The 25,183-nt window shown below is 40.3% G+C and overlaps 1 protein-coding gene across 6 annotated transcripts in view; it reads left to right on the top strand.

The window, feature by feature from the left end:
* GRAMD4 (GRAM domain containing 4) overlaps window positions 1–25,183 on the top strand; it is a 146,990-nt gene that overhangs the window by 27,116 nt on the left and 94,691 nt on the right. For 5 of the 6 annotated variants that reach the window (XM_073328371.1, XM_073328373.1, XM_073328370.1 and 2 more), the window contains exon 2: window positions 18,627–18,837. In XM_073328371.1, the coding sequence (XP_073184472.1) occupies window positions 18,627–18,837 (211 nt within the window). Of the gene's footprint in view, window positions 1–17,929; window positions 18,028–18,626; window positions 18,838–25,183 lie in introns of those variants that run through there. The other variant, XM_073328372.1, reaches the window with a different exon arrangement.

Below are 25,183 nucleotides of genomic sequence, written 5' to 3'. Positions count from 1 at the left end.
TTTTGTTTTTTGTTGTTTGGGGGAAGAACAGGAAAACACAATAAATCTTGCAACAACTTATTAATTAAAACGTGTTTCCTTACTGAATGGGACACAGTCTTTCTGTTGGGACCCAAAACCCAATTCTCTTCAGCATCCCTAGACTATTTTCTCTTTAATTGTTTGCATCCTCTGTCCTAAATATAGCACAAGGAAGACTGTCGCAGTAGCATGTGTGTGCCCTTGCTAGGCAAGCTAGCATTGCCTTAGCCCCTTCACTTGTACACAGAGTCTGTTCCCTACCCTTCCTAACCATACCCAATGTTTATCTAGTTGGACTTTAAGATGTTTGGAGCAGGGACCGTGCCTTCCTACGATTCTATTCTCTTTTGATTCTTGTACTGGTACCAAGAACCCTCTGTTCTGAATGGGCTTTTGGACACTACCATAGTTTGCATATAAACAAAAATAGTCTACCTTCTAGGACATGCAAACATTCTTCAAAGCAGCACTTGCAGCAGTAAGTGAATCCTCATGAAATTTCTCCATTGTTACAATGAGTTATTAGGAGCTCTGACACATCTAAATGACACATTGTTGGGCAGTGGAGCTGCAGCAAAAAAGAAAACCTGGACTATGAGGGACTCTCCTGCACTTTTGAAAATTCCTTTTATGGGCTGGTTACAGCTATTGCTTTGTTGTATAGTGTTCAGTACACCTTTCTGTAATTAGAAAAACAAAACCAACAACTTTAACCCCTTTTAGGAGTAAAAGAAAGGGTATGGGAGCTTCCAGTGCATGGGTGTTGTCATGCACAGGCATGTTAATTAGTGACTACTAAACTGTGTGTAAAATGCTTTGTTTTCAGGAGTTTTAACTAAATTGGAGAAACTCATTCAGTTTGAAAGTGAACTTCAGTCACATGTTTGTAAACTGCGAATTACAATACAAAAGTGTTTTTTTAAAAAAAACTTAAGGTTGCAACAAACCCTATTATAAGTGAAATATCAATATGAGGTAGAATGTAACCACTGTTTGAAAAATGACTTTTCCCTCATGGTTAAAACCTCCATATAAATGTTGTTTTAAGTGCAACTTAATAAAAACAAAAAATTACATGGATATAAGGGAAAAATAATCCCAAAGAGTTCAGTAGGAACTTTGTCTTGCTAGTGACAGGATTGGAGATCTGTAAAAAAGGCAACTGATGAAGCTGAGGAAAACGTATTGTTTTCATCTTCAAGTGAAAAACTGCTGTTCCTTAATTGCTTATGTTGTTGTAGTGTAGGTATTTTTCTCAAGTACTCAAGGGTCTTGTAATGTATTGGGTTCTAACCTCCTGTATTTGCATGAATGAGGGGCAAAAGTGCGTATCTGTCAATATGATGTTGAAAAATTGGTGTACTCAGATAAAGCGGAATGGCTAGCACTTCAGCTTGATATCTCACCTGTTTAAAACCAGAGGTCAACTCTGACAGCTGGCTAGGCTTTCAAAAGCTTTTTAACACATTGTCTCATTAAATATTTCAAAATATCTGTGACATTTCAGGCACTGAGTACATGAATGCAATAGAAATGCCAAATTGGACAGGTAAATTACAATTTGGAAGAAGTTTCTTCACGTTTCTGTCACTTAAGGCAGGGATTCTCAACCTTTTTCTTTCTAAGCCTCTTCCCCAACATCCTATAAAAACTCCACAGCCCACCTTCGTCATAACAACTGGCTTTCTGCATATAAAAATCAGGGCCAGCGTTAGAGGGTAGCAAGCAGGGCAGTTGCCTGGGACCCCATGCCACAGGGGCCCTGCGAAGCTAAGTTCAGCTTCAGCCTCGGGTGGTGGGGCTCAGGGCTCTGGACTTCAGCCACATGTGGTGGGCCTTCAGTTTTCTGCCCTGGGCCCCAACAAGTCTAACACTGGCCCTGCTTGGTGGACCCCCTGAAACCTGCTCATGGCCTCTTAGGGGGCCTTGGACCTCTGGTTAAGATCCACTGACTTAAAGCAACAATAACAAAGAAACAGATAAGGCCACTGCTTGTCTATTTCCACTGCTCTCTGGAGTTTAATTTCTACTCCTTCAAATGTCAGTTTCTGAACATACACGATATTAATATTTCCTCTCTTCGGGGAATTCCTTTTATAGGGAGTGCAGACACTGGGTTTTCATTTGTGAAGTTGCTCTTATGATCCTGCCATGGAGATGGAGTTGTCATCTTCTGCTTCTCTTTGCTGAAGTGGCACAAGATTTAGAAGATCCAAATATCGGGCTGGGGTAGGGGAGTATATCTGTTGGCGGGAAGGGGCATCTATGCAAAGGCACCATATCCATCTACATATGTCAAGGTTCCTCCCCCACGCTGAACTCTAGGGTACAGATGTGGGGACCTGCATGAAAAACCTCCTAAGCTTATCTTTACCAGCTTAGGTCAAAACTTCCCCAAGGTACAAAATATTCCACCCTTTGTCCTTGGATTGGCCGCTACCACCATCAAACTAATACTGGTTACTGGGGAAGAGCTGTTTGGACGCGTCTTTCCCCGCAAAATACTTCCCAAAACCTTGCACCCCACTTCCTGGACAAGGTTTGGTAAAAAGCCTCACCAATTTGCCTAGGTGACTACAGACCCAGACCCTTGGATCTTAAGAACAATGAACAATCCTCCCAACACTTGCACCCCCCCTGTCCTGGGAAATGTTGGATAAAAAGCCTCACCAATTTGCATAGGTGACCACAGACCCAAACCCTTGGATCTGAGAACAATGAAAAAGCATTCAGTTTTCTTACAAGAAGACTTTTAATAAAAATAGAAGTAAATAGAAATAAAGAAATCCCCCCTGTAAAATCAGGATGGTAGATACCTTACAGGGTAATTAGATTCAAAAACATAGAGAACTCCTCTAGGCAAAACCTTAAGTTACAAAAAAGATACACAGACCGAAATAGTTATTCTATCAGCACAGTTCTTTTCTCAGCCATTTAAAGAAATCATAATCTAACACGTACCTAGCTAGATTACTTACTAAAAGTTCTAAGACTCCATTCCTGGTCTATCCCCAACAAAGACAGAATATAGACAGACACACAGACCCTTTGTTTCTCTCCCTCCTCCCAGCTTTTGAAAGTATCTTGTCTCCTCATTGGTCATTTTGGTCAGGTGCCAGTGAGGTTACCTTTAGCTTCTTAACCCTTTACAGGTGAGAGGAGCTTTCCCCTGGCCAGGAGGGATTTCAAAGGGGTTTACCCTTCCCTTTATATTTATGACAACATATATTAAGCTCTCAGAATGCATATAGCTAAAATGTTTTTCTGTGGCTTCTGATTTGCCTTATTATTGCATTATTTTCTTTCTTGACTATTTAGGCAGATGAAGTATGTTTATAAATAAAAACTACGTTGACCTCTGGACCTTGTCATTATGAACTGAAGTTTCAGCATAGCAAAAATACATACTTAAATTCTGACTAATATAATTTTTGCTCTGCTACCAGTTTTAGAGGCATAAATATCAACCACCCTTCAACTTGCTTGAAAACTGGTTGGTCTAGTTATAGTTAAGCTCAAGAGTGGATTAATTGTTTTCTGTTATGGTGTGGTTTATATATTTCTTTCTTAAACTTCTTGTATGAATTTATTAGACTTCTGAGGTAGGATTTATGTAGTCTCAAAGAATTGCTAGATTATTCACCAGCAATTGAATTTCCTTAGTCTGTTGCAACATTTCAGGTATCTGACAGTTTACATAACACTAATGATGCTTTTGTTTCCTTTTGTGGGGCAGGAAAATGTTTTATTTAAAATTTGGGTTTGTAGGATTAGGTTTTTCAGTGTCAGAAAACGTCGATTTCACTGTACACACCCAAGCCAATGGGAAAAAAAAGTTTCTATTGATGATGATGATGATGATGATGATAGGCAAGTAAGAAAATGTTTGACTTAAGGATACTTATTTGTATATTTTGACTCGTGTTTTTCATAGATGCCAAGGCCAGAAGGGACCATTGTGATCACCTAGTCTGACCTCTTATATAACACGGGCAATAGAACTTCCTCCAAATAATTCCTAGAGCCTATCTTTAGAAAAACATTCTATCCTGATTTAAAAATTGTCAAGGATGGAGAATCCACCATGACCCTTGCTAAACTGTCCTGCTGGTTAATTACTCTCATAATTAAAAATGTATACCTCATTTCCAGTCCAAATTTTTCTAGATACATTTTCTGGTGATTGGATTGTGTTATACCTTTCTCTGCTTGATTAAAGAGCCCATTATAAAATGTGTTCTCCAAATAGGTGCTTATACACTGTAATCAAGTAACCCTTCATCTTCTTTTTAAGCTAAATTGATTGAGCTTTTTGAATCTATCACTGTAAGGCATGTTTTCTAATCTTTGAATCATTCTCATGGCTCTTCTCTGAATCCTCTTCAGTTTATCAACATCCTTCCTCAACTGTTTGCACAGAAACTGGACACAGTATTCCAGCAGCAGTCACACTAGTGCCAAATATTCGAGGTAAAAAAACCCTCTCTGCTCCTGCTTGAGATTCTCCAGTTCATGCATTTTAGGATTACATTAGCTCTTTTTGCTACAGTGGAAGCTCAGTTTCAGCTGATTATGTACCATGACCCCAAAATCTTTTGAGAGTCTCTGCTTCCCAGGATAAAGTCCCCCTATCTTGTAAGTATGGCCTACATTCATTGTTCCTATATATATACATTTAGATTTAGCCATATTAAAATGCATGTTGTTTGTGCCCAGTTTGCCAAACAATCCTGATTGCTCTAAATCAGTGACCTGTGTTCTTCATTATTTACCACACCCTTCAATTTTTGTCATCTGCAAACTTTCAGTGATGAATTTGTTTTCTTCCAGGTCACTGATAAAAATGTTGAACAGCAAAGGGGCAGAGAACTGATCGCTGCAGATCGCCATTTGAAACAGACCTGCTTGATGACGATTCCCTGTTTACAATTAGATTTTTGAGACCTCTCTGTGAGCTAGTTTTTCATCTGTTCAGTGTGTGCCATGTTAATGTTGACAATTGGTGTTTTAATGGTTATAAAGCCTTAACTTTTTGAATCTCAGTGTCTGTCATTAATTAACTGCGTGGAGGGGGTCCAGACAATATTTCCCACAACTGTGAAAATAAGTTGATAAAAATCGGGGAAAAAATACTTAACGTGCATAATTTTGGTAACTGAATTTAAAATCTATTAGAAATATAAAAAACATGTAAAATATCCACTAAAATTATTTTTTAAAATTGAATTCTGCCGAGCCTATTTAAAATAGAGCATGTCAGAAACAGAGTGGATCAAGGAGTATGAGATGGGTATAGTACTGTGTTCACTTTAGCATCTGAAGTGGTGCTCCTCAAACAGTAAATAATTATGTTACTAAAGACAGGTTTCAGAGTAACAGCTGTGTTAGTCTGTATTCTCAAAAAGAAAAGGAGTACTTGTGGCACCTTAGAGACTAACCAATTTATTTGAGCATGAGCTTTCGTGAGCTACAGCTCACTTCATCGGATGCAGCTCATCCGATGAAGTGAGCTGTAGCTCACGAAAGCTCATGCTCAAATAAATTGGTTAGTCTCTAAGGTGCCATAAGTACTCCTTTTCTTTATGTTACTAAACTTGTTTAAAATTGAAAGCCCAACCTAAATTACCTGTGAGACTTATCTCCAAACACCCCATTCCTCCGAAGCCTGTCTTGTATAAAGCACCATTGCTAGTGGCAGTGTGTTCTGGAAAGAAATGATATCCAGGGAGATGGTGATGCCTGATGCTACACTCTGTTATTGGGGGAAGGTTGCTTCCAGACATAGCTGTATCAGAGTTCATTTCAGAGGTGTGTGTGTTTGTCTCAGAGAGAGAATATGAATGAATGTAATGGGGGAAGGGGAGCTTGGATTTTTCCATCTGACCCTGTTCGCTTTAAGACTTCTTCTAGGATATCGAATATTTGAGCTTTTTACTTGTTTCAATCTCAAAGGGAAAATATGTTCAGCTGATCCTGCAGTTTAGAAGTGGTTTTTTAAAAAACACATTAGCCCTATATATTTGTAATTTGGTCAGTTTTATTTTCATTTGCTTGAAACTTTGCATGCAAATTGTCAAGCTAGATACAAACTTGTTTTTCTAAATAGAATTTAAATTAGGGCTGTCAATTAATTGCAGTTAACTCAAGCATTAACTCAAACCAAATTAACTTGATTAAAAAAATCATGATTAATCACAGTTTTAATTGCACTGTTAAACAATACTAGAATACCAGTTTAAATTTAGTATAAATATTTTTGGATGTCTTCCTACATTTTCACATATGTTGATTTTAGGTTTTTTAAGCTCACAGTACTTTAAACCTAGGGTCTCTTATTGCACTATGCTGCCTCCTCTGCTATATTTGGTGACACTTCTCCAGAAGATTGTTTTTTCTGGCCAAGGACCAATGCCCTGACTAACTCCAAACAAAATAGTCACTCTGCTGCTATCTGCTCCTGTTAAAAAATATAAAAATTTAGGGGATTCTGTATCTTTTGCTAAGATGGAAGCAAGGATTTTGGTGGGGGGAATGGAGACCTAAACCTTGGGCAGCAAACTCAAATGAACTGAAAATTGCCTTCCTGAACCGCGAGGGCAGACTGCACAACTAGCAGAGGGCTGTATGGCTTCAGACACTGAAATGGAATGCTTAAACAATCGGTGAGGTCCAGAAAAGTTTGTGTACCAGGTGGCCCTTCAGAGCACAATGACTCAAACTTACTTCTGTTTTATGGGAAAACTCTGCTAGAAGTGCGAAGCATACATATATGCATAAAAGAAAATCTTACTTCATTCCTGGAGATTATGGGGATGATACATAACTCCCGGTGAGGCAACACTATTCTTGTAGTTCTATCTAATATGAGTGATTGAGACAAGATTTTACTTACCACATATAATATAAATACAATGGAAAGGGGCAAAACTGTTTAACGCCCCTCTCCCATATCTCTGACTAGCTGCATGGCTAGGAGAGAGGATTTTGCTATTTTGAAAAAGAAATTTTGTGCACGTCCTTTGCAGCAAAACTCTATCATTTTGATGGGAAATAGTTATATTTTGGGATCAAATAGCAGCAGTCAGATGACACTACTATGACGATACTCATGGTGAGGACTGGTACAGAAGGAACTAAAGAGGACTGAAATAGGACTTGCTGTGTATGATACTTAACTCCCTTGGCCTCCTTTGACTTATTTACAACCGGCGAAGTCCTTGTTCTGTGTATCTTGCAACACAGCATTCTTTGGCACAAGGTGTCCATGTTAGTCCACAAGGCTGCTGGTGTGAACCTGTCTAAATGCTCGGTAGTGCTTCACTTAGAAGTCGGTGTGGTAAGAAAGTAGAAGACTACATCTCCTCCTGCACCTTCCCCTCATTGCAGGAGCATCTTCAGTTGTTTCACAAGTATTGTTTTTTCCATTCACACTTCCCCTCCCTCCAAAAATGGACACTGTTACATCATTGGCTCTTTGAAGAATGGATACACTGTGTCACGGAGTCCCTGGGCGATGCTCTGGAACTGCTCCCCATGAAGCCAGTCAGGACTCTGGGGAGGTCTCCTTTCTGTGAGCAGCCTGTCTCCAGGACACAAAGCTCACACAGCTTCCACCTTCTGGGGTCTGACCTCGGAGCATTCAGCATCCTCTGCCCTCCGTGTGCTTCCCACAGCGAGTCCACTCAGGCGGGGCTCCTGGGGAAGCCAGAGGGTCCTGCACCCCAACTTCACAGTCAGACGTGACTCTCAGCCAGCCTGTAAAACAGAGGTTTATTAGACAACAGGAACATGGTCTAACAGAGCTTGTAGGTGCAGAGAACAAGACCCCTCAGCTGGGTCCATTTTGGGGGGCCGTGAGCCAGACAACCACGTCTGTACTTCACTCCATGTTCCCAGCCAGCCTCAAACTGAAACTCCCTCCAGCCCCTCCTCCTCTCGGCTTTGTCCCTTTCCCGGGCCAGGAGGTCTCCTGATTCCTTTGTTCTCCCACCCTTTAGCTCTCACCTTGCAAGGGGGAAGGGCCCAGGCCATCAGTTGCCAGGAAACAGGGTGTTGGCCATTCTCTGCGTCCAGACCCTTGCAACACACCTGCCCTCCAGGGCTCTGCAATGATCATACACCCTTACCCCACCACCTAGATACTTAAGAACTGCATAGGGGAAACTGAGGCACCCCCACACTATTCAGAGGAAACATTAAGAACAGTCCCACTTCGTCACACACTGTCCACCCCCTTCCCCCTTGTGCAATGATCTTGATTTACTAAAATGTTAACTATAAAGTTATACTTTAGAAATGTTTATTTTCTTGGATTATACTGACCTTGACCGTGTGTTTGTAAACCAGTGGTACTATTAATCAGGATTATAGATGGAGGTCATAGCCTGTATGATGATTATTATATATTCTTGGAGGTCTCTTTGACCTGTGTACCAGAAATGTGCACATCTTCATTTTTTCCTTTCTCATATATTTAAAAAAAAAAAAAACCTGAAAGAAAGTGGCTAGAAGTGATACATTAAACTAGTTAAGGCACCTGCGAGAAATTGAAACTGCAGCAGGAAAGTGCCCATCATAGGCATATCTAGGCAACAAATTCTGTAATACTTTAAGCTATGGTTTTATTTAATTAAATATAATAAATAACATGTCTCTGTTTGGATAACATTTTCATGTTTTTTACAGTACAGTTTCTTTTTAATGTTTAAAAGAATCTCATTCAAACTGCAGAACCATGCAGTTACAGGTTAGCAACAAATGTTCTATTCATAGTTACTACTGTCCTTGAAATGTGTGATTTCTTATGAAAGATCACCTTTGATCGCAAAAGATATTCATGCAACAAACATCTAATTAATAGAGCTGTTTGGGGAAAATTTCAATGGAAAATTGTGTGTGTGGTGGGGTAGGGAAAGAATCTTCCTAATTTCCTGGTCAGGTAGTGCAGAAATGTTAGTTGTTAATGCAGGGCTCTGTCTTCTTGGATTCGCTGCTGTCAGTGTGTTGAGGACTGAGGAAGATAACGGTGGTACTATGGAGCAAGATCTGTTTCACTGCACAACAGGGTGGATTTGATTTAAATTTGAATGACACTTTTCCTGCCCCAGTTAAAGAAGAATAGTGTCGTTATCTAACTACACCCCTTTAAAATAAGTATATTTCAAGGGTCAGAGGACACATGTAGCCAAATCATGAATGTGTTTGCAGTAAGAAATGCAGGGCTAGAATCTCTGCTTCTTTGAGCTTCTGTACAGGGTGGATTTGATTTAAATCACTAGTCAGGAAGACTTGATTTAATCATGGATTTCTACATAAAAGTACATTGTTGTTGGTTGTTATAACCTTAATACATATTCTTCACAACTCAGAGATAGATGTAGGTTTCATTTTTAGAAGGTACACACTATACATTTTTAAAGTGATGTTCCTTTCATCATCTTCAATGCAGCTTCCTCCTGAGCAGGAACACTTCTCATGATGTTTCATTCGGGCAACGAGGCCTTGCATTTCTTTGTTGCACTGTTTGCATTTTGCACACGTGCCTGTCTTACCCACAGATAGAGGAACTTCATTAAAATATTCCCAAACTGGGTCTCTCTTACGGCCTGCTGCCATTATAGGTTTTCCCTTCTAGTGAGAGAATGGTGCGGTAGATCTCAAATCAATGAAGGCTACACTCAGAAAGACCTCAAGACTTCTGGAATATGCTGCTCAAACAGTTTCACTTTTGTTTCTGCTGCCTGTCCCTCCCTTCTCTCATTTATCTCCAGACTACTTCTCCTTGTCCAGATCTATTCCGCCCCAACAATCTTCTATTCATTGAACTTTTAGAAACTTTGCACTTTTAGAGAGGGATAAGGGATTGACTCTGTGTACACAAATTTGCAGAGGGACAATAGGGTTAAGGTCTGTTGTTTCTCACCTCAACATATTTATTTATTTATTTTATTTATTTTAAAAACATTTTTGCTGTTAACAAGCACGTTATCTCTAGAGACACAAATCCACAGTTTGAGACTGCAAAACTAAGCATCCCTGATATTATCTTCTAGACTGAGTTTTGAGTCCCATTGGGTGGGTAGATGATTTAGGTTAATGCTTCTATACAGAAGCCCCTGGAACCCCATGAGATTGGGTCCCTAATCCATGAACTATTGTAACTCATTTACAAAACTTTTCTTAAACATTACAGGAATATATTGTCTCCTGCTATAGAATTAGAATTTATAATCCCTATTCCATGATGAGATATCTTTGAGCTATAATGTATCTTAATTAAAACTATCTTTAGATAGGTTTTTTTTCCTCAAAGCATTTTATCAAAAAAATCTGATTTAAAAAAATTTTTTTTTAATTATTTTTATCCACACTGCTGCACAAAAGCTAATTCTTGTGGCTGTACTACAGCTCTTCTGTTTTCACACCTTTTGATAAGTTGTTTGTAAAAATTTACTGCTTGCTAAAATGTGACACACAATCCCATGTGTAGGTGCTGGGGCATGTGACTCATTCAATTCTGTGAAGTTTTCCTATAAATGTGTGCATGCACAATTTGTCATATGTCATATGCATTTCTTGGGAAGGTAGGGGGTGAATGAAAATAGGAAGGTGAATGATCACTGCTCCAGCAATGTAGCTACATATAAATGGCTGTAGCTAGACTCTGTGGTACTTTGGGGAGGCACAGAGATACTTGGCAAACCTATAACCAGCCTGCCTATCCTAGGTTGGGGGTGTGAATGCATAGTCATTCTCCTAAATTAGTCTTTTGATTTATGCCTTTTATTATGTTCTCTCCAATTGTTAGGTTGGCCAAGAAAATGAACTGAGTTAAGATGGTGAATTTTCACCCCTTGCTGACTTGTATGCATGTGTTTCCTGAGACTTATTTAGGGGTCTGTTTTGCTAATCCTGGATCCTGCCAGTTTTTCAAGACACCATTCACTATTTAGATCCTTGGTTTGAGGTTTTAACACCTGGACTCTGAGAGGTTTTGCTTCCTAAACCAGGCCTGTTCCCAGAATCTAGTGAAATTTCTGCTTTTATCTAGAAAACTTTGAACTGATTTTGCTCTGTAAGGGAATTTGGAGACCGTGGTTCTTTGGGTGTGTAAATGAATTGCTCCTCTTTGCCAAACACATCCTGCTGCCACTGCCACCACATACACATTTTGTTAATATTATCAGAGAGCCAAAATTGACTTGGTTTGAATCTAAATGGCAGTGAGCTAATGTGCCTCAATCCTCTTGCTCCTTGTTGGGGTAGATGGATAGGGATAATGGCAATGCTTCTGCAAAAGGTGTAACTGTTCTGTGGATAATAAGACTTCAAAATTCTGCCTTGCAAAGAACTACCAAAATGGCCACGTCTTAGTTTCTATATAAAATGTGCTGTCTTTAGAAATGCAGAAAAGATTATTTAGACACTGCTGCCAACTCAATCTGAAAGTAGAGCTTCTTTCTTGCTTATTACCAGTAACAAAGATTTTACAGGCTAAGTTATGGAATGCAGTGGGTTTGAACAGATGTAACTGACTTGGTAATTAGAATTCTTACACACAAAAAGGAATAAAACCCATCTCACTCTTCTGTAGCTGTAGTATCTCTTCAAGCAGAGGTGACTGGTAACTGCTGATAGTGGGCTCCCTGCTCTGCACTGGGCTGCCCCCGAGTCCTGATTTGCCCTTCCCAGCCGAGCTGCTGCCTGGGCTCCCCACTCCCAGCTGGACAGTTGTTCGGATTCCTGGCTCCCCATTCCCTGCTGGGAGCATGGCAGCCGCCCAGCGGGGAGCAGGGTGTTGAGGGGGTAGGGGAAGCTGTGCTCCTGGCAGAGAGTGGGGAGCCAAGAGCCCTGGTGTCTGCTGTGCTCCTGGCAGGGAGTGGGGAACCTCAGGGCAGCTGGGAATGGGAAGTCGGGAGCCGTGGGAAGCATGGGGGCAACCCACAGGGGAGCTGGGAACCAGGGCAACAGCCCGGCTCCAAGCAGGAAGTCCAGGCAGCCCCCAGGCTCCCATTGAGGAGGCCAGGAGTCTCAAGGGAGCCCAGGGGTAGCCTGGCTCCCAGGGAGAGCTGTGCTTGGAGCTGAGGCTTTCAGTCCCCCACACTGCTCCCCTTAGGTTGGTGGAAGCACTTCTGGTGAGGACGCACACCACCTACTGAAGGAGGACAGTGTGGACATGAATCACCACAGGTAATTACTGTGGTGGCTATAAGTCAACCTAACATAGGTTGACTAAGTTTTTAGTGCAATATGCCTGTAATATGACTATAGTTACTGATTAAACTTGCAACATATTGAATCACCACTGCGTGCCCTCCCCCCTGAGCAATTTGTCAGAATGCACAGGAAGTGGTCACTCTCTTCCAACAAACTCTTGTTAGTCATCGTGTGATAGGTTTAACTAATAATATTTTAAACAGATTTGTTTGCCAGAACTGTCTCATGTTTAAGCTTCTTTTTTCCTAGAGCTCATGTAAGTGTGTTTATAATCAGTGTCTCTAGAGGGTGGGCAGGGAGCAAGATTGTTTTTTAGTTTAAATTGTAGTTTTAGAAAAAAAGTTCCGTACCTCACAACCTTTGTGATTTGCTTTTTGTGACCAAAAGAGTAAGATCATGAAAAGGAAGAGTTGTTTGTGTTACATATGTATTGACCCTGGAAATGCCAATGTTATCTTATTGAAGGTCTGGGATAAAGTAATAGAAATCTAGAAAACATGGTTAATTGAGTACCAGCTGCAGAGTTCAGCGCTAAGACTCCCTTTCTGTCTTTGGCTGAAGTCCAATAACCAGTAATAACATTACTTGTTTGTTAAAATGTATAAAATCAATTTTTCTTAGGGGTTTCTTTGTCAGAATTTTATTTGCCCATCTGGAGTCACACCATGATGGGAGGGTGTCTCTTGCGATTGAACCTGTTGTAAGTTTTTTGGCCAATGCTTATAATTGTTGTTGCTAGGATATAGAACATAGTTGTGTGTATGTGCTTATATTTGTATTTTGGATGTAGCCAACATCAAGTGGCCTTCAGATTAGTAAAGGAATGCTTGGGTGGAAACTGAGTCATGGTAAAAGGAAAATTATTTCCAACACCTTGCATTCTGGGACACTGTTTCTACTTTATTTGGTCACAGTGCACACAGTGAAATTCTGGTGCAAAAGGCCCATACGAGCCCCGAACCACTCTCATGCCCTTTAATGCTGGGCTTGAGAGGTGTAGGAAGTACACCCTTTGTACAGATGTAAAACTAACCCAGAATACTCTCCAGTTTTGGAGATCAATAAAAAACAATAATGCTCACAATCTTCAGTTTTCCCCTTCCCTACTCAGTTTTATGGCTTGGGGAAACTGAGTTCTGTTGCCTTGGGCAAATCACTCGTATTGCCAGTGGCAGAGTTAGGCAGAACTCTTGACCCTCAGTCTGATCCACTAGATCATGCTGTGCCTCTGATTTTAAGATTTCCTGTGGCCAAAAAGCAGAGGTAGCCAGAAAGGAGGTGCAAGGAAAAATAATGGAAATCTGTAATCCACTTTTAAAGAGATCCTCCACCCAGGGCTGGATTAAGGTAATCTGAAGCCGTAGGCGCACATGGCTCTGCCTCCTTTCTGTGGCTCTCTTCACCATGTAGAGAGGTGGTGGTAGTAGGGAGGATGCCACTTTTGTACTTCAGGAGTGGCAGCAGGTGTTCCCTCTACCTCAGGAATAGCAGATGTCTGTCTATAATGGAAAGGCAGGGATGTCAGCAGGGGGTTCCCCAGTACATACGCCAATATCTGGGTTAAATCTGCCAGACTTGCTGTGTTCTTCTCTTGCTGCTGCATACTGTGCTCGCTTTAGTAGTGACGGGTTCCCCGCAGTAGTGTGTCTTGCAATTAATACCCTATTAAGGTGCATGGGGCAGGTTCTCTTCTTTCTTGAGCCAGCCAACAGTTTCTTGCTGAAAAGTTCCTTTATAGGGAAGCAGGAAGAACCCTTACATAAACAACAATTTTTTATGAAGTTCAGGGAAATCTCAAGACCCCTTATTTAAAGAGTGCAGGATCAGAAGTTTGATTTTTTTAACTAGTTAATTCAAATTGCATCTCTTTGAAAGCTTCTTGATATTTCTAGATGTCTCTTCTTGTTGAATGTTCTGAAAAATGAAGTGTCCTGCAGCTTGATTCTTACAATTCTGATGCCTTCAAAGATTTAACCTCTGTTTATCTTGCAATGGCAATTAAAAAAAGACAAGAAAATCAGAATAGCTTGAAACTTTTAGTGGCAATGATGTGATAATAAAATAACTACCCTATAGTATAATATAAAGCATCAGGAGTGTTTTTTCTTGGCAGCGTAAGATAGAATTAAGGGCTAAATTTTTTAACTGGGTGGTGAAATGTAGCAATGGAACCTAATTTTAATCACTTAAATATGAGTGACATGATTCTTTCCCCCTTAACCTACTATGCTGAGTGTGATTCAGAAGTCTGTTGCTCTCTATTAATTTCATTGCTCTTGAGAACAGCTGAGGTCTTCGAACTGAGTCATCTGCAGCACACTGTTTTGAACACACTTTTCATGTAAATTACACACTCTGCCACTTCTATTTTGCAATGTGCTTTTTTTCCCTAGGGCTTATGTTCTAAAACTAGTCTATTGTAATTGTAAGGAGGAATGTTTCACCACAGAGCCAGTACTGAACTAGTTACCTGTTTCTGGAATTGTAGGTACTTGGTAAGAAATTAGAAATGGGTAAAAACAAAACCATTCATTACATAGTAGTATAATTTAGTTGCTGGACCATGCAGATGTTCTTGACCATGAGAATGTAAATAAAAGAAAATCTAATGGACACAATTTCAAAACAATGTGATAATTAAGCTCATAAATCTCATAAACCACTAGAATTGTGAGTTTGACTCCTTTTGTCATGCTGTGGAAATTTGATGGGCAGTGTAATCTGTTTCCTGTTACCAGAATTAACTTCGCAAAGGGAAAGGTGGGAGGAGGGAAGCTATTTAAACTACATAGTTGCGGGGAAAATATTGCTCTACATCTTTGGTTTTGAGGACTTTATTTTTCAAAATGTGTTTGTAGGAATGGCTTTTTTTGTGTTAAAGTTAATAAATATACACCTGAAAAACTCCATATTAGCAGATATTTCTGGCTTGCTACTGTGTGGTGGTGGGGTTTTGTTTTTGTTTTTTTAAGAAGGTTATTTTCCTATAGTCCTGCATACACAATCCAGCTATCAACTTTGATGCTCCCTAGTGGGGGAAAAATGACTAGAAGCAGTATGAAATTGACAGTGGAGACTGGGACATGCATGGCAAATCTTTTGGGGCAGGGTGGGGGTTTATTGTGCATGTTTGCAATGTATCTGTAATTTACCAGTAAATCTAATTCTAACCTGTGCTCCCATTTTTATAAATATTGCCGAAGTGTTTAGCAGAAGACTTGTTTTCAGTCTGAAGCTTACTTAATTTTCTAGCTTGGGATGTCCAAAGCTGTGAGAAACTAATTCATAATGCTGATCCTGGGAGTCTACCTAAGTGTTGCCATGTTTGTTGACTTCACTTTTTTAGCAGCTAGTTGCAGAAGTATGACACTAGGTGTGTTGTAATCAGACAATGCTGCACTTCTGTATTAAAACCGAGTTTACTTATGTCCTAGTAATGTTGCAAACATAGTTTTCTTAAAGGAATAAATTGTGAAGATGGTTGTAGCCATAAGCAATATTACGGAACCAGAAGTCGGGAGTTCTCCATAGTTTTCAGACCTGTACTGGAAAAAAATGCTGCTTTAATTTGTACCACCGTTTTCAGTTTATAACTGAAAAAATCATACTTCTGACCAGTAACATCTTTCCTGAAAAAGAGAGAGGAAAATGACTAAGAACTATTTCCTTTCCTTTTTAACGATCAGCCTGATAAGCTGTTTTGGTCCCTGCCAATGTTTGTACCTTGTGGTAGCCTATTTTTGAGCTTAAAATTTAAATTGAAGACTTATTTTGATCAGCAGAGCAAGTTTGTTAGTATTTTACTTTTAAAATGTCTTGCATTTTAAATGTCTTGCATTACCAAGGTGGTAATAACCCAATTAAAGGTGGACATATCAATTACAGTGGCAAATTAAGCAACCTGACCATGTTTTAAATAGAGTGGAACCTCAGAGATACAAACACCTCGGGAAAGGAGGTTGTTCATAACTGTGAAATGTTTGTAACTCTGAATAAAACGTTATGGTGGTTCTTTCAAAAGTTTACAACTGAGCATTGACTTAATAAAGTGAAATTTTACTATGCAGAAGAAATATGCTGCCTTTTAACCATATTAATTTAAATGAAACAAGCACAGAAATAGTTTCCTTACCTTGCCATGTCTTTTTTTAAAAAATTTTCCCTTTATTTTTTTAAAAGCTTACATTTAACCCAGTACTGTACTGCATATTATTTGTGTTTTTTGTTACTGTTGCTGCCTGATTAGGCAATTCCTGTTCTAAATGAGGTGTGTGGTTAACTGGTGAGTTTGTAACTCTGCTGCTCGTAACTCTGAGGTTCTATTGTATACCTAATGCAGAAATCTGCATTTAAATAACATCAAGCTGCCATTATGCCACTAACAGATGCAAAGAAAATATTTTTGTCAAAAATTCAGTCTTTAAACTTGTTGTGTACCATGAATCAAAACATACATGAAACTAGTGTAGCATAGATTCTTGACCTGTAAGTCTTAGCTTGGAAAAGACTTGTTTTTAATCACAGATGATGTTTTTAATACTCGTTACATGGGTTTCTTACACATCCATTCTCTGCTGTGCCCTCCCCAGCCCATATTTGTTTAATAGGTAAATGTCTTGTAGGCTATGGAAGGGGGTTACTGTGGGACTTTTGTCACTTTCAAATTCACATCTCTAATGTGTCAGTAGTCTTGTCAACATACTAAAAGGACTTTTGCCATGATATAAATTATGTGCCTTCTAAGACTTCACATCTGCTTTGGAGAGACCAGTTTTTTTAGCTGAGGTGCTATGCTGGGAAAGCAAGGATTGTTTCAGGCTGCTGGAATTTGAAGAGGGGCCTCTGCTGGACTCTTTCTCCAATCTGTATTCCCAATATTATCTAACGTTGTGTTGGAATATGAGGCTGAAGAAGAATAGAACAAGCAGTGTATCATTGCTGAGGGTGACAGTAGGGGCAAGGCAGGTAAGGGAAAACTCGTTGGATAGCAAGGAAGGCTAACTTGTATTAGGCACACTGCATGAGAAGGGGGCAGGGGGCCTCCAGTCCTGACAGGAGATTTTGAAGTGGGGAGGTTCATTTTCCTGAGGATTGGGAGGGAACATTCAGGCTTCTATCTGATACAAAGAGGAGAGCTCGGCCAGGAAGTCTGCCCTGCTCCAGTCTTTCAGTAAACAGCAAATATGCTTGCTTTTGGCTTTGTGAGTCAAGCTGCATCCTGTTCAAAAGAAGCTTTTGAAGTCAAATACTTTTCTGCCTCAAATAATTGAATCTGTTTTAAGAATTAAATTGTGCTCCCTCAAAAATCAACCTCTCCCACCAAGAAAATATCTTGAGTGTAATGGGTGGATTTTCCCTGTTTAAGTTTAGCCTGGATACAAACTGGAAGGCAAAGCAGTTAAACCTCAGATGTTAATTTTTCCACCCGTGTTTTAAAATATAACAGACATTAGCTGTAGAGATGTTATGGATGGTAACTAACTTATATCTTCGTCTTTGATGAAAGACTGAGTTCACAAATTCTTCACATGTTAATATGATGTCCAAACTATTCCATTTATAGAAAACTCTTAGCTGTGTGTCTTGCTCAGTTCCATTTTTTCAGTGCTTTTCTTCATGAAATAGTGTTTTTAAAAAATAATGGTTTGACTAATTTCCCTCCCCCACCCTGGAGAAGCAAGAGAGAAGAAGTCTCTCTTAGCAAGGCTTTGTTTCTCTAGAATTCTGTGTGGATCAGCGAGCAGTGGTGGTTTTGGAGATGGATCTGATGACTGCTTGCACAGATTGAATGTAGGTCAATGCCTCTGTTGAATACTCTTAATTTTGATGAAGTCTTTGATTCCAGTTGGTCGTCTAGTAGATTTCTTCAGTAAATCCTATGCAGTATCTATGCAAGTCCTTGAGTAATACTTTAGCAGTGTGCTGGCCTCTAAACTACCAATTTCTTGCGATGATTTGTAAGTCTCTTGAAAAATGTGATCTCAGCTATTCAGTGGAGGAGTGGTATATCTTGATTAGATGTTGCCGCAAGTCCGTATGTGTGTGAATTTACCCTCAGAATAGACTTAATAAAAAAGCAGAAAACCCAAATGAAACAAACAAACAAAATCCTTTGTGGGTCACTTGAGTTAGCAGGTTGGTACCTGCTGGGAAAGGTCGCCATCAATTATCAGCTATTAGAAACAGGCTCTGCTCACTGTCATACTTGAAAATAAGTGCTTCTTGGAACGCTAAAGTGTTTCCTTCTATAAATAACTGTTTAACCAGAAAGCACTTGAAAAATGATTAAAAGCACTCTTTGTAATTAGAATGTTTGTATTCAGGCATACTGCAAATGTTTTAATAATAATCATTTAATAAAGCATATTGTTTTCTTTTATTTCTTGTAGGGACTCCAACCGTCATGTTAAGGTAAAGCAGAAAAGTGCAGTGCTGAACATGCTAAAGAGGTTAGACAAAATAAGGTTCAGAGGTCACAGGAGAGATGAGTTCCTTGATTTAGCAGAGTCTCCAAATGCTTCAGATACTGAATGTGGAGATGAAATCCCAGTGAAAATACCTCGAACGTCACTCAGAGAGAATGACGAACTAAGAGACCCTGTAAGTATTCAATCTGGCTACATTTTTAAAGCTATTATCAGATTAAAAAAATAATGGAACATGGTAGCTGTTAATGCTGCTCTCCTGATTTTATTTATTTATTTATTTATTGGAAGTAATATTTCAGGATTAGGAAAGCAAATAAGAGGTGCACAGTTTTGAACATGCTCATATTTTTGTAACTCTACTTCAGTTCTTCCTTTTTGTTTGTGGACGTTAAGCCTATTTACTCTAATGGTCCACTGCTATCTATGTCATGGAAGTATAAAGTTGTATTTAAAATGTGGTGTTTCTTTATTCATGCTGTCCGCTCTTGCTTCCCCTGGATTTTGTGGGCCCATAGGTCTATGGATGTAGTTAGCACAGGAAAGGAAGGAGAATGATACTTAGCAACACCAGCTCGGATTTTTCGGGGCAGTTAAGTGGTGGCAGAATGTTAACCAAGTCTCCCTCAACAAACTAACATACTGTGGAGAATGTGGGAGATTTTTGTATTTCTGTGAATATATTTGTCCCTTAATTTACTTGTTTGATATTATTCTGTCTGACTGCCGTTGAGTTAAATCACAGGAGGTTGTTAGGGGAAAACAAATGAAACATTGACAAGGGAAGATACCTCTAGAGAGAACACCAGCAGAACAATGGGGAGAGCAATTGACTGGGAGATACCCATCTGCCTAGCTCCTGCTAGGTCAAAAGGTTTATTTTGTCCCAGGCCCAAGCCTAGCATCAGAGAGAGCTAAACCATTAAAGATCCCTGTCTATCGAGAAATGGGGGTGAGTAGGAAGCAGTGCTGGAGGTGAGATTGACACACACTTAGAGAATGCTGCTGGAGCTGCCTGTGTCTCTCCCAGTGCAGGAGTAGGGGTCTCTAGGCTGAGTGGAACTTACCTAAACCTCATGCACGTTTTGGCTAAGATGCATGTGTTTAGGCCGCCTTGTTATTTTAATCCATTTCTCTAACTACTGTATTCCTGTTGGGTAATACATAAACCTTCTGTTTTGAAAAGGCTGCACTGTGTTGCTGCATACGCTTTCTGGTTACAAAGCGCGCACTTTCTCTCTCTCCCCCTCCTCTAAGACTCCTGCAGGAAGCCAAGCCAAATTGGCTCTGCTAAAGGAGCCATGGTGAAATATGGGAGGAGGGGGGCTGAAGCCTAGGGGTCCAGTCTAACAGTAGCAGAGTTGCAGGATGCTTCCTTGAGTGAAGTGGAGACCCACACCCTCTTTCTAGGATGGGTGTACTCACAAGAGACAGCAAAGGGGTATAAGGCATAAATCGCTATGTGAGCCATGATGCATCGACTTGAAACTGCTATATGCCTTTAATCTGAGAAACTCAAAAAGCTTTAAACAGCAATGTCCAGATCTAAAAAGTGCCCTATTCCCATTCAGAATAATAAGAGGTACTGAGGACTTGTGGAAAATCTGGCCATTAAAAATTGCAGTGGCCCTGTGTGGTGGGTGGGGGGTGTCACTTTTTAATTCTCTAATGAAATGCAGCAGCCTTTGGTGTGAAACACAAGGCCTGTTTAACACTATGCAGCAGCTGAGGAAGGGAGGTGAAGGACACGGGTCAAGACTTGCAAAAGTTACTAGTGCTTTTGGACACCTCTGTTTATGGGTCCCCAGACTGAGACACATTTTAAAAAAGAGTGACTTTTCAGAAAAGGATGAACATCTGTCATCTGAAAATCAATCCACTTTTAAGGTGTCTCAAATTGAATGTCCACAAATAGTCATCCAAAATCACTAGTTACACTTAAAATTTTTGGCCACTGTGTACGATGTAAATTGCAATGGAAATTTTTTGTAAAGACAAGTTTCCAGAATTGGAGTTGGGCCTGGACACCAGAACTCACCCCTTTTATTAAGAAATATGCTGTATTATCATTATTGACCACCGATGGTCTTTGTTCTTACATGTTGTCTGAAATTTGAAATGGTGCTCTCTAACTACTTGCTGGGACACTAGTTCAGTGTTGATGTATTTCTGCTGTACCTGTATGTCCAGTGGTTATCTCTACTCTATCCCATTTACTTAAAGGCTGCTGGCAACCTTACATTAAACCAGGTTAGCTTGATCAGCACAAGGCATGTATTTTTGTATTTTAATGTAATGTTGCTGATGAAATATAATAATGTGTTGATAAATTCAACAGCTATCTGGCTTTTAAGTAACCATATCCTATCAGATGTCTTGCTATTTCTTTAAAGCATGTCACTTAACTTAGACAGGAATTTGGGTTGTGAATTTTTTTCCCTAAATTTTATGCAACAGTTTAGTTCTGTGTCCTCTTTAAATTACATGGAAATCAATAGCTATGCATTGCTTTGGGCAGGAAAAGTACACCAGAAAGGGTATCTTTCTTTCTATACAGGGAGTTGAGTCATTCTGCATATAAAGTTAAGACTATACCTCTTCCCATTAGACTTTCTAGGCTGCAAAGCACTCTGGTATGTGCTTATGTTCCAGCAGCTTCATGTTCTCAAAAATGGGCACTTTGCTGTATTTGGTCTATGTAAGAGAGTGTTTCTTTCCATACTGACTATATAAATGCAAGAAAGCTACTCTGATTTTCCTTCTAGGGTTTAGCAGAGTTTCTAGTTAAAATTAAAAGCCTTTTGTTTCTGGCCCTGCTTATGACTAATATGGAACTCCGAACTGCACCTAAGGTGGCAGTGATATCGGCACAAGATAAGAATGTCTGTAATGTTTGTCCTGGGTGACAAATAATCAGATTTATCAGGGAGGAAAGAAATTCTTTTGCTTTTAAGGTACTGGACTGTTAAATGGGGATAAAATAATTCTCTACCTTATGGGGGTGTGGAGGATAAGTACATTAATGGTTTGAGATTCCAATACTACAGTGATCGGGGCAGTATAACTGCTAATCAAAATGTAGGTCCTGCTGTCAAAACTCTTATTAACTGACAAGGTGTGTGTGCGTGTGTGTACACGCACGTGTGAGAAAGTGAGGGATAGAGATAAATGGTGCCTGGTTTTAAGGACAGTGACTGTAAATTGGAGGGATTATTTACCAAATGTGAGTACAGTAGTATTAACTCAGAGTTAATACCTTGGGAATGGAGGTTGTTTGTAACGCTGAACAAAATGTAATGGTTGCTCTTTCAAACGTTCACCCATTTATCACTGTATTGACTCAAATTATTGGGCTCAATACAGGGATAAATGGGTGAAATTGAATGGCCTCGGATGTACAGGTAATTAGCAGTGTTCCCTCTAATTTTTCCCACTACTGTGTGGAATAAATTTTGTTATGTGCACAAAATTCATGTGGTGGGGTGGGGCCAAGGGGTTTGGAGTGTGGGCCGGGGCTCAGGACTGGAGCAGAGGGTGGGGGTGCAGGCTTGGGGTGGGGGTGCAGGCTCTGCGGTAGGGCCAGGGATGAGGGGCTCAGGGCTGGGGCAGAGGGTTGCGGGGGTGAGGGGTCTGGCTGGGGGCGTGGGCTCTGGAATGGGGCTGGGGATGAGGGGATAGGTTCAGTGGGGCTTCCCAGGGCTATGGTGGGGAGAGAGGACTTCCCACCCCCGGCAGCACCTGGGCTGGGGGTGAGGAAAGGTGCCTCTCCCCACCACAGCAGGTCCAGGCCAGGCTGGGTCAGGGCCGGGGGAGGGGTGCCTTTCCCCCTGTCGTGGCAGGTTCCATGCTGGGCTGGGTCGGGGTGCTGCGGCAGGTCCAGGGCTTGGGGAGAGGCATCTCTCCCCACCACAGCCCTAAGCACCTGTGTGACACTTAATAGGCAGCCGCACAGCTTTGTGGGAACTTGGGTAGTCAGACTAGATGATTAACGGTCCCTTTTGGCCTTAAACTCTGTGTTCTAACTCTTTTACCTGAGGAAAAGAAATCTCTCAAGTATCAAAATCCCAAGGTTTGCTGGTAAAGTTTTAAAGAAAGCCCGACCACTGAACTGGTAGAATTCACTGGCTAAATACCTGGAACCAGAATTTGAAGTGCTTACACCAGCCTAGGAGTAGTCTCGTCTGTCAGTGAAGAGAGACTGTTTTCTTAATTTCATTCAGGTCATTTCAGTGAGTAGTTTATTCAAAGTTCAGAAACCAGTTGGTGGCTGAAAAAGAGGGAAAGCTTGTTTCCTCTTCCAATCATGAATAAAAATAAGGTGTGAAGATAAGTTCTTCTAGTTGTAAAATCTTAAAGGTTATGGTGACCAAACATAATAGGATCGATGGATTAACTGCAGATAATCAGTTAACCTTCGCTTAATCAGTTTTAAATGCAAAACATGTTTTGAGAAACTTTACTTATGTATCCAGTACCTTTAAATTAGTTTTAACTAATGAAAAACAACTTTAGAATGCTGTTCCTGTGCCTTAATTGAAGTTCAATTTCCATCCAAACGGAGCTTTGTAATAAAAAATAAAAAAATCATCAATCACCATCAAATAAGAAATGATAATAGAAGTGAAACTTAAGAATCTGAATATGTTGTAAGCTGCATAACTGCTTAAATAAATGTGTGGCTATAGTGTACTATCCTGGTTGGTAATTAGTATCATATTTAGTATGAAAGCTATGTTTAATTGCAAATGTACATGTTATAATGAAAGTGGATGGGTCATTCTGCAAGCAGATAACAAGATTAGCTAACACACCTGAGCTAGTAGTAGTATTAATAGGGGATTTTAACTTCCCTGATATCTGTTGTAAGATTGTTACAGCAAAATATTATATGTCCTGCAAGTTCTTAGCATGTGTAGGGGACAACCTTCTGAGGAAACAAGGGGATCATTCATTTTGGATCTGGTTTTGACAAACAGGGATGATTAGTTGCAAACATGAAGGTGGTCAGGAACTTGGAAGGAAGTGATCATGGTCTAATAGAATTCAAGATCCTAAGGAATGGAGGACATGAGAACAGCAAAACAAGGACACAAAACTTCAGAAATGCAGACTTTAACCAACTGAGAGAAATAGGAAAGACCCCATTGAAAGAGCAATTAGAAAGAAAAGGAGTCAAAAGGGGCTGGCAGTTTTAAAGATGTAATACTAGAGGCTCAACATCAAGGTACTCTGATGCAGAGGAAAGATAAGAGCCACAAGAGGCCAGTGTGGCTGCACTAGGAGCTTTTTAGCTATCAAAAAACCTAAAGGGATACCTACAGGAAATGGAAGGAGGGTGATGTCACCAAGGAAGTATACATGGGAATAGCGCGAGTGTGTAAGGACAAAATCAGGAAAGCTAAGGCAAAGAATGTTTGTGACAACAAGAAGGGGTTCTACAAATAAGTCAGACGAAAAAAAGATAGTGTGGGTCTTCTGCTCAATGGAGAAGGTGAGCTGGTAACGGAAGATGATAGGAAGGCAGGGCTGTTCAATGCCTGTCTTGCTGCAGTCTTCTCACAACAAATAACGTGACTGGACAACTAGCAAAGTTATCGTAAACAGTAAAGGGGAAGGGATGCAGATCAGGATGAGTGAAGAACACATCAGAGATCTTCTGACCAATTTGAATGAATTCAAGTCAGCAGGGCCTGATGCTATTCACCACTGGGTACTGAACGAATTAGCTGAAGAAATTTCAGAGCCACTGGCAATAATATTTGCAAACTCATGCATGACAGGAGAGGTCCTGGAAGAGTGGAGAAGAGTATTGCCCATCTTGAAAAGGAGGAGCCAGGGAACTATAGACCAATCAGCCTGACTTCAATACATGGGGAGTTATTCAATTTGCAAATACCTGGAGGATGAAGGGGTAATCACTAGCAACCAGCATGGATTTACTAAGAATAAATCATGCCAAACCAACTTGATTTCCTTCTTTGGTAGGGTAACTGGTTTGGTGGATAGAAGGAATGCAGAGGGACATAATATACCTGGACTTTAGCAAGGCTTTTGACACAGTCCCACATGACATTCTGGTAGGTAAGATGGAGAAATGTGGGCTTGGCAAAACTGCCATTAAGTGGACACACATTTGGTTAACCAATAGCAAACAGAGTAACTATTAATGGAATGGTGTCAGATTGGAGAGAGGTCTCAAGTGGGGTTCTACGGGGATCTGTTGTGGGTCTGGTGTTTAACGTCTTCATTAATGATCTGGATGTAGGAATAGGGAGCACAGTGATCAAATTTGCAGCTGCCACAAAGCTGGGGGGGTTGCCAACTCTTGGGAGGATAGAGCTAAAATTCAAAGGGCTCTTGATAAATTGAAGAAGTGGGCTATAGATAACAAAATGAAATTCAACAAAGGCAAACGTAAGGTGCTACACTTGTGGAAGAAAAATCAAATGCACAAATACAGAATGGAAGATAACTTGCTTGGTAGCAGCACTGCTGAGAAGGATCTGGGAATTGTGGTGGAT

The sequence above is a fragment of the Lepidochelys kempii genome, chromosome 1 (assembly GCF_965140265.1).
Source record: "Lepidochelys kempii isolate rLepKem1 chromosome 1, rLepKem1.hap2, whole genome shotgun sequence".
Lineage (NCBI taxonomy): Eukaryota > Metazoa > Chordata > Testudines > Cheloniidae > Lepidochelys > Lepidochelys kempii.
Note: the sequence above shows the minus strand (reverse complement) of the source record. Positions and strands in the feature narration are given on the sequence as shown.